The sequence below is a fragment of the Parasteatoda tepidariorum genome, chromosome 2, assembly GCF_982258835.1.
Source record: "Parasteatoda tepidariorum strain Cologne lab strain chromosome 2, Ptep-v5.0, whole genome shotgun sequence".
Lineage (NCBI taxonomy): Eukaryota > Metazoa > Arthropoda > Arachnida > Araneae > Theridiidae > Parasteatoda > Parasteatoda tepidariorum.
In genome coordinates, this window is record NC_141756.1 from 29,579,304 (window position 1) to 29,599,073 (window position 19,770).

Genomic DNA, 19,770 nt, shown 5'->3' on the forward strand with positions numbered 1-19,770 from the left:
CAAAATTATAATTGCCTGTTTTAGGATCATCCTCGGTGATATTTCTTAGATGTCGCCAATAGCCCATTGTGCCGATCTAGTGTGACGTAAATAAATTACAACTAATAAATTACTACTACTACTATTGCATAATATTGATCAAGATAAAAGTATATTTCATAACATGGATATTAAAATAATAAAGCTTTTTCCGGCATAATCGATTTTTGTTATTCGAAAATCGCAATTACAAAATCATACTATATAAAGCAGATTCATTTTTGTGAAACTGTTGTATACACTAACATTACTCAGCCCTGCTGTATTCTTGACAAAACATAGAATAGGACTTAAAGAGAGAGGGGGGGGGAGAATAATTTTCCAAGACGATACTTTTTTTTAAATTTCATTTTAATACCTTAGAAAAATTTTTACACTTAGTAAAATTTTTTACCTAAAATTTTTCATACTGCACATTTTGTTTTCAGTAGCTTTTAAATGCAAGCAAAAATTTTTAACAAATATACCCCTCACATTTCTGGATTCGAATGCAAAGGAAATGGTTAAGAAGTTCGAATTAAAACGAAATAAGCTTTTATTAAAACAGAAATATGCCTTTATTAAAACATAACGCGAAATATCATTACACAAAAGTGTATTTTACTAAGATAAACTAGTTAAAAATAAACTTACCTTTAAAATTACTTAATTTTTATGATAATCGGTCAGATGTATGACGTTTGAAAAAAAAAAAAAAAAAAAAAAACGAAATTCATAAGCACATTGTATACAAGTAGAACTTCGGCAATATAATGAAAAGCCCCATTATCAAATTTTTCAGTAGATCATTTTTGGTATTAAAAAAAGAAAGAAAGAAAAGGAAAATATCACAATTTACATGTTGGTAATTGACCTTTCTGTGTAGTGCTCAGCGATCTAGAGAAAACTAATAAAGTATCTTTCTGGAAAAAATACTGAAGATCAGTTTAATGTAAAGAATTTCTCCTTTGAAAAATACTGTGGTTTATCATTGTTGCCGTTATAAGTTAAGAGCTATTTGGACTAACTTGTAAAATTCTTTGATAACTACATTTACTTGAATTAGCTTAATTTTAGATTGTTAATAAAATCTGCGATTTTAAGGCTAATTTACAGGCGAAAAAATTTTCTTATAAGTTTGGAAAACAGTTAAATTTTCTTATATTCTGTGGGTCAATTATTTAACAAACCGAAAATCAAGGGGGAAATTCTGAAATCATCTTCTTTAAAGAGAGTTCGCGGCATAAAATAATTTATAAGCAAAAGAAATATGTATATATGTAGTATCATATTTAATAAATTATTTAAATCAGAAACTTGCTTGCTAGTGAATTTGAAACATATTAGCGAATTTGGTATCTGCAACTCGAGAGGAAGAGAACTGACTATGCCTTACCATGTGATTTAAATCAGATTTAATTGGATACGTCAAGTGTGTGTGTACCTGGTTGGATTCTTAATCTAAAAAAAACTATCTTTGAATGTATTTTCTTTTCGTTTTTTATTATTATTTATTTTTAAGCATCGTCATAAAAAATAAGTTTTAATAAATGAAACATCGAATTTCAACTGGCTTTTTATTTCTACCAAATCGTAAGAGGAATGTGAGAAATGGTTGCTCAAAATCCTTTTAAATTGCAAAATTATTTAAATCTTTGGAGAAAATTACAGCTTGAAAAAAATTCTCGTAAGCATAGATTTGAAGATATTTAGATTTGCCTATTTCGCCTGCTAGAGATGAAGGGGCTCAAAACTTAAGTTATGAATCACTAATGCTCTTAACAGTATTTTTTTTTTTAATTTAAAATAGCATAGATTTGATACCACAAATAAAGTTTTCGATTCTGTTGGGATATAATTCCAAACCTAATTATTTTGCTCGAATTCCATTGCAACTTTATGTAAAAACTTCATGTAGAATCTGCAGAAAAAAAATAAAAAGAAAGAAAGATGTCACCCTGAAAGACTTTCGTTCTAATGATCAGCTTTTCACGTACTAAATGCCAATCTTAATGGTTTCTGGGGGTGACCTCAAATATGCTAATTGTTTAGTGCGAACTATTAATTAAGTTACGACATCGGACGCAAAGATGTACTTTCTCTGACTAAACATATATTTTTTTTTACATATTTGGATTCTTAATCTTCAAAAATATAGGGTGTAGCCGCAATCTGGGAAATGTGGTCCCCATAGTTAGGTCAGACAAGCGACTCTTTATTTTAATTTCCCTTTTTGCGTATTTAGTCATATTTTAAAAACTAATTAAGCAATTCAAAAAAATTTGCATCCACATATAAAACTCATTTACCCAAAGATAATTTAATTCGAAAAGTAATTTTTAATAATTATTTATTAGTTTTTATTATTTAATTAAATTGAGGATGAAAAAATTTTGAATTATAAGGTATGAATTTTTTTATAGCATATTAGTCTACATATTTTTCTATTGAAAAATCTAAAGTTTCAAGTGCTTTTATTTAGTAGAAGCTGAAAAAAATTAAAATTAATTATTTTTAAAAAAATAATTTGGCGACAATAAAGAAATATTTAAATGGTATTAAATTAATATTAAAATATAAAATATAGAAATATTAAATTAATATTAAAATGTGGTTAGCTTACGAGAGGAACTAGATTTACGCGCGTGTAGCGTAAGATTTCATTCATATTTTTTTCGCTAATAACCGATTGCTAATCTTATTTTTTCAATTTTTTTTTATTATAAAATACGATGTTTCTTTTTTAGTCATCTAAAAATTTGTTCGTAATTTAGTAAAGAAATTTGAATAAAACATTATTTTTGAATAAAAAACATTTTGTTCAACGAATGTCGAGTTTTATAAAAGCATGCTTCTGATATATGATTATACACCAGATTGTGCTTATTTGATGTGATTATTTTTTATTTTTTAGTTTGTTTTCACAATAATTAGTAAAATTTCAATAATATACATACGTATGCATAGATTTGGAATAATATATTTATCAATTTCTTCAATATATATTTTATAATTATTAATACGAATAGGTAGTCAACATTTTTAAGCATCTTGAAATTTCTCAACATCTTATGCCTCTATCACACGAGAGAAAAATATGTGCAACTGCAAGTGTAAGTGCAACTGTAAGTGAAATTCCTCCGTTCGGAGTTGCCGAAAGGGTTGCTTAATTGCCTGAACAGTTGCATGAAATTGGGTTAGGGGCCGTTCAAAAAGTACGTACATCCCGACGGGGGGGGAGGGGATTTGCTATTATGTACGGTTTTGTACGATGGGGAGGGGGGGAGGTATTATACAAAGTACGTACTTTATAAACGTACACCAAATTTAAATTTGACTTTATCCTACACACTCCTTAAGTAAATATTTAATTTTATTTAAAACATAATTATTTTAATTTTTAGGAAAAAGGGGGGTAGACTAATAAAATGTACGTACTCTAAGGGGGAGGGGAGTAAGACCTTATGTACGGTAATGTACGAAGGGGGGGGGAGGGGTTTGAAATTTCTCCATTTTTGTGTACGTACTTTTTGAACGGCCCCTTACCATATTTTGTTATTTATCTTTACTTTTGGCTCATATTTAATTTTATCATGTGATTCTATTATATCATAGTTTCTCAACGATGTTCGTAAAGATGCTGTAGAATATTGATTGATTTTGATTTAATTTTTTACATTTGTATTTGTGTTAAGTCTTCTCTTCAGCAGGAAATTAAAATTCTGAAAACTTTATTTCCCCATTAGTGAAGTAGCATAGTATAAAAAGGATTATGATTTCTACCTCATAATATGAGATAATATTAAGATATCATTGAATTTCATGCTGCGTCCCTAAAAAGATAAGGGGGTGAAAGGGGGATGGACTTAAATACTATCTAGAATTTTGACGATTTTTTACTTTGATTTGAGTGACTAATGTATAAAACATGGTGCGTAGCATTTTTAAAAAGTGCTTTTTAAGTGAAGTAGCATAGTATAAAAAGGATTATGATTTCTACCTCATAATATAAAATGATATTAAGATATCAATGAATTTCATGTTGTGTCCCTAAGAGGATAAGGGGGTGAAAGGGGATGGACTTAAATACTATCTAGAATTTTGACGATTTTTTTTATCTTGATTTGAGTGACTAAGGTATAAAACATGGTGCGTAGCGTTTTTAAAAAGTGCTTAAAGGTGCTTATTTTTGATTTTCATTTTTTAAAGGCCCTTAAAGGTGCTTTTCTTAATAAGTGTTTTTAAAAAGTGCCTTATTTTCCTTTTTCGAAAAAGAGATTTATGAAAAGGAATGTCGATTTTCGCCACATATTATGTAAAAACGTACTTTTCACATTTTTCTATTTCACGTTTTCAGAATTCATTCGTCCCGCACTGGACTGATCGTTAAGACACGGTTCCCAGCAGATCACCGAAGTCAAGCATCACTGGCTATGGTCAGTGTGCGGGTGGGTGACCGCTTGGATCAGTCTGCGTAGGGACCGAGGGTGTGCGGTATGGGTCCTCGTTAAACTGTGCTACCGCAAAGTGCTCAACTTCGCTCGCAGGTCGTCGGGCTACCGAGGCGGGGGTGCCATCCCCTCCGCAGAGGATCAAAATTGTGATGGCATGTCTTCGGATCATCCTCCGGGATGTTTCCCAGACCGTCGCCAATAGCCCATTGTGCAGCTCTAGTGCGACGTAAATTAACAACAACAGAATTCATTCAACCATGATCAATTTCAGCGTACCGTCAGTCCATAGCGTATGAAAACGCCAATCATTTTACAGGTTTGGTGAAATACTTGCGAGTCCGCATGTGCGTCTAGTGAGCTGGGTTCGGTGAGATTCTTGCTCTCTCATGCTGTATTTTGCAAGATATTCTCAATTTCAGGCTTTTTTTTCCACCCTCTGAAATCGAACCGAAAAATCTCTTGATCATTTTTTTAATGGTTAATATAATCAAGAAAACAGTTCTTTGTCAAATTCTAGTTATTTTATCTTGATCATGTAAAGTCTCAGAATTATTTTGCATTTTGTCAATTTACCTAGAGCTTTAAAATATTTTTTTAATGCCTAAAATGTTCTTAAAAGTTGCTTATTTTTTGTTGAAAGATTTGGCTCCGCACCCTGTAAAAGCATAGTTTATTTATATATATTTACTATGTAACATGCTGGCTAGGCAAGTGCGGTATCATTATCTATGTAAACACTAAATCGAATGAGAATAAAAACAAGCTGTCTGATTTAATAGTTTAACAATTCGAAAATTTATAAAAAGTTTAATGTGTAGAAAGGACAATTTTATGACTTATACCACTTTATGCAACTGACATTGCTATCTAATCAAGTAAGGCATTTCTTCAAATTTATTTTTTAAGCTTAATTCAAAAACATAGTCCTTTGAAATAATTCTGTAGAAGAAATGATGGTTTAATGTATGAAATATAAATTTTTGAATTACCTTTCACTAATAAAATATTCATAACATCAAAACTATTAGATCTATCAAATCAATTCTATTTTTTAAATTGAGTCTAAAAAATACATAATAAATAATGTCAGACTTGTCTATACTACAATGTCTCAGAATTTTATTTTCATCAAATTAATTTACATTACATGAAGGGATCATCAATTTTATTCATTTACACATTGCATATCAGGAATATCACTTTTATGAAAATTATTTTTTCCACTTTCTCGGTAAAATTGCTTTTTAAATATAAGAGGATTTTCAATGTCATACTTACATTTTATTATTGTAAAATTTAAAACATTCATTATTGGTATAAGATAATTTAATTAAAAATTATAGGATTTATTTTGGGACAAATTTATTGTAATATACAGTATATAGATTAAAATTTATTTATAACTATGAAAAAAAACAATATTTTATTAAGAACATACTTTTAATGTATCATATTATTTTGTTATAGCCCTTTACGTGTTTTGTTTTGCATTTTAAACAATACAAGAATCAATTTAAAAAATAAAACACTTATTGTCAAGTGAAACATTTAGAACATTATTAATTTTTATTTCTTATTTTTTAATTTCTTCCATAAAAACAGTATTACATCTCTTTCCTTCTTTACCAGATAAACCTTACAGGATTATACGAAATATCTGAAATAAAAGAAAGAAATCACTTTCATGATAAAATTTTACCAACACATTATTAGAATAAGGAAGATTAAATGCCATTAATTTGAAATCATTTAAGTCCTTAGGTATCCCTTTTAAACTTATTTTAAGTTTGACAGATATTTTGATTATAGTTCTAAGATTATTCTATACACAAATGAAAGATGGCAGGTGTGTTTAGTTTTGTAGTTCTTATGTTTGGATTGAAATTTGTTTCAAGAAAAATAAATTGTATTTATAAACGAAGACTCTTAAAAATGTAAGTATATTGAAAAATTAGTAAGGTACACTTACATACTTACTGTCATTATAGAAAAGCTAAGTATCAAGAGATAAATGTGAAGTATAAATAAAAAGTAAAGTATCATTAGTTAACTTTGAATAATTATAAACAAAATATTATGCATATCATCATACACAAAAAAAAAAAAAAAAAAAATAGAAGGGATGAATGTAGAAACAGACAAGGAGATTGGGAATTTGCATTTTTAATAATTACTTTTTATATATAATATACTACCTTTCTTGTAATACTTTTCAATAACTACTGGAAAATGGGGTAACTTTGTGAGAAACAAGGTAAATATTTACCACACATATTTTCTAACTTGTTTTAAAATGAGATTTTCAAAAATTAAAAGAATTCTTAGGGAAGAATAAAATAATTATTTCACTAATAATTATAAAACTTTCAAATAATCGGACACATGCTTTTACAATCAACAGAAACAAAGATTAAAATTTAAAAATAAAGAAATATAATCATTATTATATTTTATGTTATAATACTAAAACAAAGTTTGGCGAGTTGCTTGGCGAATATTTCAAAGTAAAGCTTTTCGCCAGTATAATTCTTTATATATATAAAAATAGAAATTATTTCTATTTAAAGTAATTAAAACTTTGATCGGAACAAATTATAATAAGTTTTAATTTTATTAGCTTAAAATAAATAAATATTTTAAAAGAAAATTTATCGCAAAAATAATGTACTATACTTACCGATACTAAAATCGTGTGCAGGTTCCTGTTATGGTAGTACATCAACTGCATTGAGATGATCATCTCATAGTGCGAAAGTATTTTTAATGCTTTCATTTTAAAGGAAATGTTATTATTAAACTAAAAACTTGTTCCGTCTCATCTATAAAAAAATTTCATCCGATCATCCTCTTCCTAACGTCGCCGCCATTTTTATTTACATTTGTATATGTCATCACATAAAATTGAAACGTCATAAAAAGCAAACGATCTGATTGGTTCATGAAAGAAATTGCCTGAACGGTTGCAGATATTTCGTGCAACCGTAATTTCTATATCACACGAGCGTTTTTTGGAGAAATTTCACTTGCAGTTGCACTTGCACTTGCAGTTACACTTGCAGTTGCACATATTTTCTCTCGTGTGATATAGCCATTAGATACCGTCTTAATCTTAAAAGAAATTTTTCAATCACCTGCACATGTTTTGCGAAACTATTTTACCAACTATTTAAATGAAATTTTAACTTTTTCAAAAATTTCATTCTTTACGCTACTGCGTATATTATTTCGTTATTAATATACTAATCAATTTCTTTAGTACTTTAATTAAGGTTTTCCTTAAAGTAAAGTTCTTTTTAAATTATAGTCAAGTTTAAAAAAAAAATTTAGAATTATTGTCTGCTAGCTAAGAATAAAACCTTGTTAAGAAATTAAAAACATTACACTGTTTAAAATTATTTGATGTAAAGCAGCTGATTATTTACTAAGCATCCTATTTTTTTTCCTTCGAAAAAAGAATATAAATTATTGATCGTCTTTCCTTTTTTTTCTTCTGTTTCTTGTGACTTCAACATAGATTATCTAAAATACTGTTGATGTTTTATAAGTCACTACAATTAAAAAATGTTAAGGCTTGCAGTGAAAAAAAAATTGTGCTTCCATTGATTTTCTTAGAAAGTAGTGAAGTATTATTTTTTCAATCTAAGAACCTATGCCTATATCTTAAGTAAAACTTATTTTAATATTGAGAGAAACAATTTAATATCCCAAGAAACTAAATCGAAAATATAAAAGCTTCACTGATTTATAGAATTATAGTTGATAATAAAAATACACATGTTTTGAGCGTCCAATAATTGAAGTCACAAGTCATTCACGCCTAACAAGTCTTGAGAATGGGCGCTTATATTTGAACGCTCGAAACATGTCAACTTTTACTTCCCTCTTCATATTTTTTTGAAGCCAGTTGAGTTTTTATGAGCAATTATACTGTTTTACATTTGGGTCTTGATCATTATTTTGATAAGGATTTTACGCTCATTAAAGTAAACATATGCATTTTAATATTTTAACAGGATTCATGTGGTCTTTAAAAACGTAAGAGAATCGTAGCATTAATATTGTAAAAGTTATCTTTAACTTTAAAATTAAAGTTTTGAGACCAGATATTTTGAGTTTTAATCTTTAATATTTTATCTTTTAAGTCTTTGTGCCCCCATTTCAGTATCTTAAGGACGTTACGAGCTCTGTTTAAAAAGAGAGTATCGTATCAGTTATATATAAGAGAACAAAAATAATCATACTAGCAGTATTTGGTGGTAAATGTAGCTTATCGCAATTGAAGAACGTGCTGTGTGACATTTTATGGTGAATTTGCGAACTTAAGTTTCAGAATGTATCGAAACATGAGGATGCTATTTGCAAATCATCTTTATCCAAAGGAAATCATGTAACCTAAATATCTAGCAGAATGAATTTTTTAAACAATGAATCATACAATATGCAACATATTATTTCAATATCTTATTCTTAAACATAACATGTTTTTTAAAAATGCCACTTAACATTCAGCAATTCCTTAAGTTATAGAGAAAAGAAATATCGTAATTTATAGAAAACCTTGTGAATGTGCATTAGAATTAATATACAATTTACATATTATTTTGATGTACGTTTTTTGTTTCTTCAAACTTTCTTGCCTAGAAGATACTAAGGAAAAGAATAATAATCGACTGAAATGTATATAAATTTACATTTATACTGTTAAAATAAACAAGATTTATAGCTGTGAAAAATTTGTGATCGCAAAGCTGGAATACGCCATCTGAAAAGAAGACCAATTCCATGTCTTAGTCTTAACTCTCCCCTCTCTCCCCCTTTACTAAATTGTATCGGAATGTACTATAATATTTTCCTCTTCATAATATTTTTCGCATTTAACTATCAAAATTATTTTCCATAATATCAACAACGATTTCTTTAAGAATTATGTTTAATGCAACTTGAGTTCCATTCAGTTTCCTAACGTAAAATTTTTTTATTGCAGACAGAAACTAATGTTTTTCCATGACTCCTATGACTGACTATCCACAAGCTGCAGGTGAAAGCATGTGAAATGTTGCCATAGGTAGAGCGTTTTGCTATGCTCCACCACTAGCCTTTCAATAGCCAATAGCTGTTAAATCAATTCGCATAACTAAAAGAAATGCTATTCGGCTTCGGCAATAGATTAAAATCTATTATATATAATTCTCTTACGTGGCTCCCAAATTTTGGCTGTATTTCTTTTCCGCCGGTGGCAACGTTTGCTTTGTTTTGAAAACACCAAAGCATTCTGCCTTTTAATGATGTGTTTCTGATCTAATACATATAATTCTCTTACGTGGCTCCCAAATTTTGGCTGAAGTACTTTGTACAACTAAATAAGATTCTTTTCACAACAGTTAAATATTTTCTTTATTTTCTTCATTCATAGATAAAACAGTCGGCAAAGAATTCTGTTAGGTTAAAAAACATTTCGCTAAAAAAATAACGAATTCTAAAAGAAATAAAAATAAACAACTTAAAAATTAAAAATGCTGTTGCCAGCCATAGAATTTTTTGAAAGTTAACTTAGCAACATAAATCAAAATGACATGGAAGAGCAACTAGATCAAAATTATGATACCCGAGCGCTTGACGTAACAAATCCTTCAATTCTAAAAGTGTTGTATCGCCAAATGCCCAAATTAACAATTGTGTTCTTAAAGTAATTCTATAAAAAGTTTTAAATAAACAACCTACTTCTACAACTGCTTCTTGAAGAACTTGGCTCATTGATAAAAAATATTGTTTTAATTTTAGAGTACTAACTTTACTTCTACTTTCATTATTGCTATGATCCTCTTTCATTACATTTTACAACTTCATGCTAAATTTGAGGACTTTAAGTTGTTTTGTAGTTGAATACTGACATTTAGAAATGTGTACATAAAAAAATAATATTTACAGGTTAAGAGTTTCCTCAGAAAAATTTGAATTGTTGACATTGAACTTAACAATAGAAACAATCGTTTTTGTGAAAAATTGAATTGTATTGTTGACATCAAAACTAAAAATATTGTGTTTCAACTTAACAATACTACCTTAATTTATACTTTAGAATTGCCTCGGAGAAATTTGAATTGTTAGCAATGACTTAAACAAAAAGTTTTATTTTAACTGACAAATACTATATTATAATTTTAACTTTTTCTATGACTATACTCATTTTCTTACTCTTTTCTTTGTTTTTCATACATTTTATTTTTTTGTGATAAAATAAAAAACTTATAGTTGTTCTGCTTCTGAACACTGATGAAAACACGAAATGATGGGCTTCATCAACAATCAAAAATATCTACATTTATTTTACAAATTCCATATTATTAAGGTGGCGCCCTTCAGAGAATTAAAAATACAAAATTATCTTCATCAAAGCCGATGGTTTACATCCAGCGTTCAGCGGCAGATTACTATTTCATATTGCTTTACAGCACATGGCCTTAGCCTTCTGGTGGGAAAGACTTTAAAACAAAAGTTACAACAGTTACTTTTCTCAACAACTGAAATTTAGAATAGTGTGATTAAGAAAAATATCTGAACTGTTTGCAATTTCAAATGAATATTGAAATGTACAGGTTTAGAATTTTCTACAGTGAAAAGTTTTCGGAACTTCAGCATTCAAAAAAGTACACAAAAACTAGACGCTAAGAACGCATCCAATGAGCGAGCAAAGCGAGCATTGGATTGCGAAGCAATCCGAAATGAACTGTGAAAGCAGTTCCGGGGGTTGGTGAGCGCCAGCGAGCAGGGGCGAAGCCTCCTAGTTTTTAAATAATGCTTAAAAAGTATTTAATATATTTATAACTCATTTTTATTTCGGAAAAGCTTTCGAACTGAATTTCAGCTATTTAAATTATTTTCAGGGTATTTTAAAATCATCGAAAAATGTTTTCTTAAACTTAAACCATACTACAAGCAGGGGCAACAGGTGGCGTAGAGCAGAATTCTCTGCCTCTGGCAACACTTCGCATGCTTTCACCAGTAGAGTGTAGAGAGTCATAGGAGAAAGAAGTACGTTAGTTTCTGTCTTGATTTTCAAACAGATTAAAAACTTTAAAGTTAGGAAACTGCATGGAACTGCATTGGATTTAGTTCTAAAAGAAAGAGTCATGGAAATTTAAAAAAACAATTCTGGTGTTTATACGAAAATATTAGGAAGGGAGAAATATCGTAGTACATTCCCATACAACTGAGAAGAGGAAGGGAGGAGGGTCAAGACATGGAACCGGCCTTCCTTCCAGATGGCAAACTCGAGCGTTGCGATCGCGAATTGTTTACATTCAGTCGCATATCCAATTGCATGATGTTCAAGCAACTACAATCGCCTTTGAGGCTCCAAGATGAAGAACTTGATCAAGAATGCGATTGCCGCACCTTCGAAAAAAATGAAGAATACTTGATTGGTAAATACCTGAAAAAATGATGAATACCTGATTGGTTTTCCCGTGAAAAATTCGCTGATCCTTTTTCACTCGGTAAAAATCGGAGGTGATGTAACTGCCTTCGGTGTGAATGCTTCGCAGTTTTCCTTTGACAAATATATTTCACCAATCATGTTTTCATTTTCCCTCGACAGCAACCAAAGCAGTGAGAAGCACATGCAGTCAAAATGCTCTTTCAAAGATAAGTTGCAAGCAGCGGGAATAGTTCTTAAGTGGGACGTTTAGAGTTTTGTTTGTTTGTTTGTAACCGTACAGATAAAAATCAAAAATTGTATTTATTATTTTTTCTTCGGGCGTCGCGCGCATCGAATTTTCGTCCGAAGCACGATCTCTCTTACGGGAGCAGCCATTTTTATAACTGGGAAGGCTGAGATAGTTGCAATCAACATTTCGCTGCCTAAGTGTAAACATATTAACTATTTAATTACTTATCTATCCTTGCGCAGGCTATGCTGAAGTCCGCTAAAGCGGAGTACAGAACGCGATATTGGTGAAGTTTGTGTATTTAGATGTCTAGTGCTACAGGTTCGCACACTGATCAAAGCCTGAGCCCACCGGCGAAGAAGCGCAGGACTGAAATTAAGTCGAATTCAAATTCAATTTGTGAAAATAACAGCTCAGTAAGTTCAGTTCAATGCTAAGAAAACGAACTTTCAATCAAAAAATAAAACTTAAATGTTAATACACCAAAAGTTTTTTAGTAACAATTAAAAGGGTCGTATCAACATCAAACAAAGGAAATATTTTCGCAAGTTTAAAAATATTGTTAAAACTATCAAGTTAGTTTAATTTCTTATTGAAACAGTTGTCGTGTAAATTTTTATTTCAAACAATTTATTTGTAATCCCTAAAAAAGCTATCTCCATTGTCGAATCAATTTAAACTATTTAGTTTTTAATAGCTTAGTGCGTCATTTTAATAATTGCTCTCGATTTTCCTCCCTTATAAGTAGCTGTTTCCTTTCTGTCACTTGATCTTCAACTTTACTGTTTTTGAAAGATTTTTTTTATCTATAAGCTGTTTAAAAAACAAGCGCCATTTAATTCGATAGGAAATATTCGCTACCATGCTTAAACATTTGTAAGAGTTCACTTAACTCTCGGATGAACACTAATTACGGATGCTATTAAACTTTGTATATTTGTTAAACATTGCTAGCAACTGTGAAATGTTTTAACTTGATAGTATTAGTATGAAATCATAACATAGTTCATAAGCGAGCATAATATAGCTGATGAAAATAATTTTTAATATATAGTTTTGGTTAAATCTAATTTTAAAGCTTACATAGGTTTGTAGTTCTTGTCTATTTAATAATTTGCCAGGTTTACAAATGGTTTGTTATTAGCTTTATATTCAATATATTAGATTATAATTATATGTGTAGAGAAATGGTATTAAGATTTATCATATCTGTTGGATTTCACTTATCATTTTAAGGTTTGTGAAGTCTATAGGTTCATACCTATAGACAAGCCCACATAGTGTGCAATTTCTGTTATTTGGTTCCAGAAGAGTATACGATATTTAGGTTATAAACATTTATGCTACTCCTAACTAGTAGAACAATTCATTAATATTTTTTGTTTGACTTCATAATTTATTTTTCTTCCAGTACTTTAGTTTAAAAAAAAATCTTTTTTTACTTATAATAATTTTCAAGAATTTAGTTTTGCATAAACTTAAATTATTTAACCATATAGTCAGTATTGCATTATTTTCTCAATTTCTTAGTACATGTTTCATTTTAGAAGTTACTAAAATGAAATATAAGTCTGCACATTATTTGTAAAATCTTCTCATTGGAAACAAAAAACTAAATTTTTTCTATAACTATTGTAAACATGGAAAAGAGAAGAGAATCATTGTTTTACACGCCTGGTATAAGAAAATAAAGATAAACGTTTTGAAACAAGGGCGAGTTTTTTATAATGCATGGCTGTTTCTAACATGGTTTCTTCAGTAAAAGTATTAAAAAACAAAAAGTTGTAAAAGAGGTTTGACGAAATTGACCTAAAATTATTGATAAAACTATTGTACCTAATGTATTTATCAGATATTATTAATTTTAGAATTTCGTATATCTTAGGTGAAATAAATTATATATTTAAGAATTGTCTACATTTAGTTTTAATTTGTTATACATATTCTTTTTTTATTTTAAAAATCACAACTTTCCATATATTGCATTTAAAAAATTCTGATTAGATGACTATCATATATGAATGCAAGGGGGGAATAAGGCTACTAGTTATTGAGCCTTAGAATTTTTTTTACAAAATCTTGGCAGTAAGAAAAGCTAGGCTCCTGTAGACAGCACATCCAGAAAATTTTAAAATTGAGGATCATAGTTTTACTAAAGTATTTTAAGTAATATTGTATTATAAAAATGAATTCTTTAAACTATAAGTTATTTTATTTAAGTTTATTACGCAACGAATAAATTATTAATTTGCAGTTATAAAATGCAACACATAGTGGATACGGTTTCTGAAAAATGAGAGTTTCCCAAAAAAGAAAGCCCATGGAACTGTTCGAATATATTCTGTTTAGAAATTTTTTCTCCAATAAAAAAGAATATTTAACTTCTTGCTAAAATAAAAGTTCTTAAAGATCTTTTTTCTTGTATAAATAAATTAAGGATAATAAAATTAATAATTTACAAAAATCTTAAATAAAAATCTTACTTACAATTATTGGAGGTCAGGGGTGGATTAAGCAAGCCTTGGACCATTCAAATTTTTTGGGCCCTTAGATTACATTTTTGTCTCGTAAATTTTTTATTTATTCAAATATAAAAGTTTGTATATCTTTTCAGTAAAGTTAAAATAAATAATAATAAATTAAATTTTACTTTATATAATTAGAACTGAAAAATAATCATAAAATTTTGAAAAATCATTGTTTTTTTTAATTTCTTAAAATTTATTTTCAAAAAATCCATTTTAAGAGCCCTCAATCATTGGGCCCATTTTTTATATCGTTATGGTTTTAATTAAAGTCAGTTTTTAAAATTACTTTGTCCTAAGTGACATGTAAATTTATTAACAAAATAATTGTGTGGTAAAATTTAGTTTCTAGGAATAAAAAGAAAAGGGCATGTCGTAATGACTTATTAAAATGTATATTATTATGCATGAACTAAATATTATCCTCAACCATTTTTAAATTACCTTCTTATACTATTTTATGTGTATATTTTTAAAAGTAATTCTCACTTATTACCAAAATAAAAGTGAAGTTTATTAAAAATAATTAAAGGCATGCTAGAAGAGTCACTGTGCACAAGTTTTATAAAACGTAAACTTGAAAAAAAAAATTATTAATTGATAAACAATTTGAAAGCTTTTTTTCTATAATTCAAACTAAAAATTATGAGAAAATAAAAATGTCAAAGTGCATTTAAAAAAAAAAAGATATTTGAAATCACTTAAAAAAATTCATTACTCTACCTCTCCCCCTGAAAAGAAGAAACTTATATACATTTAACCAGTTTAGAACATTAACAAAATATTTATAATAGTAATCAGAATTAAACCTATAAACAGATAATTTTACCAGCGTGTAATTATTATTTAAATAGTGAATTAATGGAATATGAATAAAAATGGAGTGTTTTTAAAGGATGGTGGCTTATACAGGGATGAGATTCTTCCGCGGATTTCCGCTTTTTTTCAGATTTTTCCATTTTTCCCGCTAATTTCCGCTGAAATTTTTTTTTGCCCAAGTTAAAATGTTTTATGAGGAATTTAATTTTCCGCGGAGGGAAATTGTTGAAGTCCCTTTTCCTCCCTCTGAAGTTTCTCTAAAAATCATTTCCTTGGGATAAAACTGGTTGACCTTTATACAGGGATGAGATTTTTTTTGTCTCTCGAATTTCAGTCTTTTTATCAAAAACTCCGATTCTCTAAAAGTTTCGTTTTTTTAAATAAATATCCCGTTTTTTTTTTTAAATTCTGTCATTGAAGTAAAATAATTATATTTATTTACGATTTTCAAAGATAAACAGAAAATTCAATCTACGCCCTAGCTGCTAACCCTTCCGCATTTTTACTTATTTTAGCTATTTTCTCCGATTTCTCACGCACAGAAAATAAGATTTTCCGTATTTTTTATCCGTCGGCTGGATAGCTCGTATTTTCGTAATTCAGATCTCGATTTTTATTCACGCGATTTTAATATCAATCATCGATTTTTGTATTTACCTGATTTAAAAGTTGCACATTGCGATTCTTATTTACGCTATTTAAATATCGTATATTATGATTCTTATTTACGACATTTAAAAATCCAATATCGTGTTTTGTATTTATGCATTTTTAAAATCTCGATTTTATTATCAAATCTCGATTTTCGTATTTACCTGATTTAAAAGTTGAGCGTTGCGATTCTTATTCAGGCGATTTAAATATTGTACAGTGCGATTCTTACTTACGAGATTTAAAAAATCAATATCGCGATTTGTATTTACGAGCTTTTAAAGCCCTATGTAGCAATTCGTATTCACGTGAGCTTAAAATCCAATATCGTGATTCGTTTTTGTGGTTGTAATATCGCGCGATTTAAAAATTATGCATCGTGATCAAAAAATTAAAAAATCATGATTTCTATTTTCGCATTTTTTAAATTCGATGTAGAGTTTCATATTTACGTGATTTAAAAGTCTCATATCGGGATTTATATTCACATGGTTTACAAGTTTAAAAATCGCACTTTTTTGTCAAATTTTTGTTTATATATATATATATATATATATATATATATATATATATATATTTTTTTTGTTTTTTGGATTTCCTCTTTTTTACTTTCTGACTACTCTCATCCCTGCTTATAGAAAACAAGACTTAATAAAAGGGCAGGCTAGGTGGGTCATCCTTCTGAAAACACTGGGGGAGAGCATGAAACACAAGGAAAATATTATGCATTTAGTGTTTTTTTTTCTTGTGTCATAAACCAACCTTGATAATCAATAATCAAGTAAGTTAAGATGTGTAAATCAAGCATTTTGTTTGACTTAAGTGTTCCAATTGTTCATTGGCCTTTTTAGACAATTGTGGTTTATGAAAGTCTTAAGGAACAAAAAATGTTTTTTGTTGGTGAATAAAATTTAGCGATTGCTTTATAGAATTTTGTATCTATAACTTAACACTTTTATTTTTATTATTTGCTACTATAAATTAAAACAAATCTTCATTAATGATATTATGATCATTAATGAAGTTCTTAGATTAATTCATCACTAGATATCACTACTATCGAGTTCGAATTCATATGATTTTAAAATTAGATTAATTCATCACTAAGATGTCACTACTATCAAGTTCGAATTCATATGCTTTTAAACTCGTTAATTTATATTAAATACTTACTAATGAGTCCAAATGACCAAGTCGTCAACATATAGCAAACAATGAACATCTTCCACGGCCCCCAGGAAACGAATCAAGTCGTTGATATAGATGTTGAACAGAACACAACTGATAACTGCTCCCTGAGGAAGACCGGTCAGAAGGTTTTGGAATCTAGAAAATTCATTGCCATACTTAACTCTACAAATTCTCTGGTCAGTAAAGGATAATATCCATTTTAACATTCTGCCTCCAATACCCGATTTTAAGAGTTTTTTAATATAATTTCTCTTTCTGCACCAGATCATAAGCGTTCCTGAAATCAATGTAAATTGCTGACAGAACATTCCTGTTGTCAAGTGCATCCTTCACTGTTTTGCTAAATTAGGCCACTTAATCAATTGCTGAGAGATTCTTCAAAAGCCAACTCGTTAGTTAGCAATTATATTTCTATCTTCAAGAAACTAGTTCAATCTGTTTACTACAAGTCTCTCCATAGTCTTTCCCCGGGTACTTATGAGTGATATTGGTCTGTAGTTCTAAATTTGACCAGGATCTCTACCTTTTTGCAACATCGGTACAATGACAGCTCGCTTCCATTGGGAGGAGACAATCCCTGTCTCCCAAATATGGTTAAATACTTGTAAGATGGTTTCTTTTACTGTATTACTCAAATGCTTTAAGAATTCCACCCGCACAAAATCATCTCCTGGGGCTTTCTTTACTTTAAGACACTTCAGGGTAGTATTTAAGTCCTGCATAGAAAAAGGGACATTGAACACGTCAAGATATGTACCAGCTAGATTCAAGTTTTCAGTGGGTCTTTCCTTTTTAAGTTGTCTCCATTTTTCAGAAATTCCCTTCCTCTGTGTTTGAGCATAAGACCGAGGAAAGGCATTTGCAATATCTTTATTTTAAGTCAATTGCTTATCACCACTACCACTGCTAATCGGTTCTTTCTTGCATGAGAGTCTTTTGTTTTGCAAGGAAGACATGAACTTATAAGTCCTCAAGCTGTCTTTCTTATAGTCCAGGGCTGTCCAACTGCAAAGAGCCCGCAGGCCAGAATTCCGGTCACTGATCACCTGGCGGGTCGCAGTTCTGAAAAGTTAAACAATAACAATTAATAGTTGAATTATCAATTAAAAAACAATGGAACAGAAGGATTATAAAACAATTGTTTACATTTTAATTAAAAAACTGGGGTCGATCAGCCTGAAAATGTTGGCGGGCCGCACAATATGTGTTGGCGAGCTGCCAGTTGGACAGCCCTGTTATAGTCTATGATAGAAATAAATTCATCAAAAGCCTTTCTTTTTGCTTCCAACACACTTTTCTTCATCAAGGCCACCTGTCTTCTCCAAGATAGAATATCTTTGGTATTTTTTGCCGCTTCGGCCTTTCTTCTGAGGCGATCGCGTTTTTCTTTAATATCATCCAGATCCCTGAAACCAGAAGCATTTAAATTCCTTCACTTTTCCTCTTGGAATGCTCAGTTTGGCACATGCCAAGATTTCCCTGTTAATTTCAGAGACAATTTTACTTGGATATCTGAGAAGATTAAACCTCAGTTAATATATTCTTTAATGTTTAATATCTCCCGAATAATGATTAGCAGTTGTTGGTGCTCTTAAATAATTTGTCTCTGAAGAAAAAAAATCATGAAATGCTAAGTGATGTCATATTTGGAAAATTCTTTCAAGTGAATTATCTAATCTATTTTTAGATAATAAAATAGTTCATATCAATGAAAATAATCTGTAATATGAAGGAATGTCATTTGAGAGCTTAGTTTTCAATATTAGGAAAATATAGATATAAAATTTAAAAATTACTATATTTTTTCAGTTCTTTTGAAATTATTCAGAAATATGTGATTAATATAACTTTCCCTTATATTAAATATATTATTCTTTATATATAATATAATCAGTTTCAAATAGCAAAAGTGCAAATATAAAAATTTAGAATTTTGACATATTGAAAAACAGTAGTTATTACAAGATGTTAACTAGAACATTTAGTTTTCTTCACAGTGGCTCCAATGTTTGGATCTCAATGTAAAATGTGAAAGCTCTTTCATGCTAGATTATTTTATACTTAATAGTAGAAATTAAATTTACTGGAACTTTACAATTTTTATTCAGAAATAAAGAAAATTGATATATCAGTAACTTAGTGTTCATTTGAAGAGTTTACGGTTACATATCATAACCAAAGAATTAACTCTTTAACCACATAAATATCATCGCTTCATACAGTTTGACAAATCATAAAATGTTACTCATATCCTTAACAAGCCATAATAAATAACAATTTGTTTGAAAATAATTTTATTCATGAAATCATTGATTCGCCTAAAAAACCTTAGCAAAAAAAATTTACCACATGTCTCAGTAAGTAGCAGATAAGATATTTTTCGTTATAAAGAAAATTGCATGGTGTTAATATAGCATTAGATAAAAAAAATATTGAAATTAAATT

The 19,770-nt window shown here is 29.2% G+C and overlaps 1 protein-coding gene and 1 long non-coding RNA gene across 2 annotated transcripts in view; one reads left to right on the forward strand and one right to left on the reverse strand.

Annotated features, from left to right (window-relative positions):
* The window catches only part of LOC147814901 (uncharacterized), a 366,044-nt gene that overhangs the window by 75,621 nt on the left and 270,653 nt on the right, over positions 1 to 19,770 (reverse strand). The gene's annotated exons all lie outside the window — the stretch shown is intronic.
* Uba1 (ubiquitin-like activating enzyme 1) overlaps positions 12,139 to 19,770 on the forward strand; it is a 44,257-nt gene continuing 36,625 nt past the window's right edge. The window contains exon 1 of the mRNA XM_043051850.3: positions 12,139 to 12,555. Coding sequence (XP_042907784.1) covers positions 12,445 to 12,555 — 111 coding nt within the window. The 5' untranslated portion in view covers positions 12,139 to 12,444. The remainder of the gene's footprint in view (positions 12,556 to 19,770) is intronic.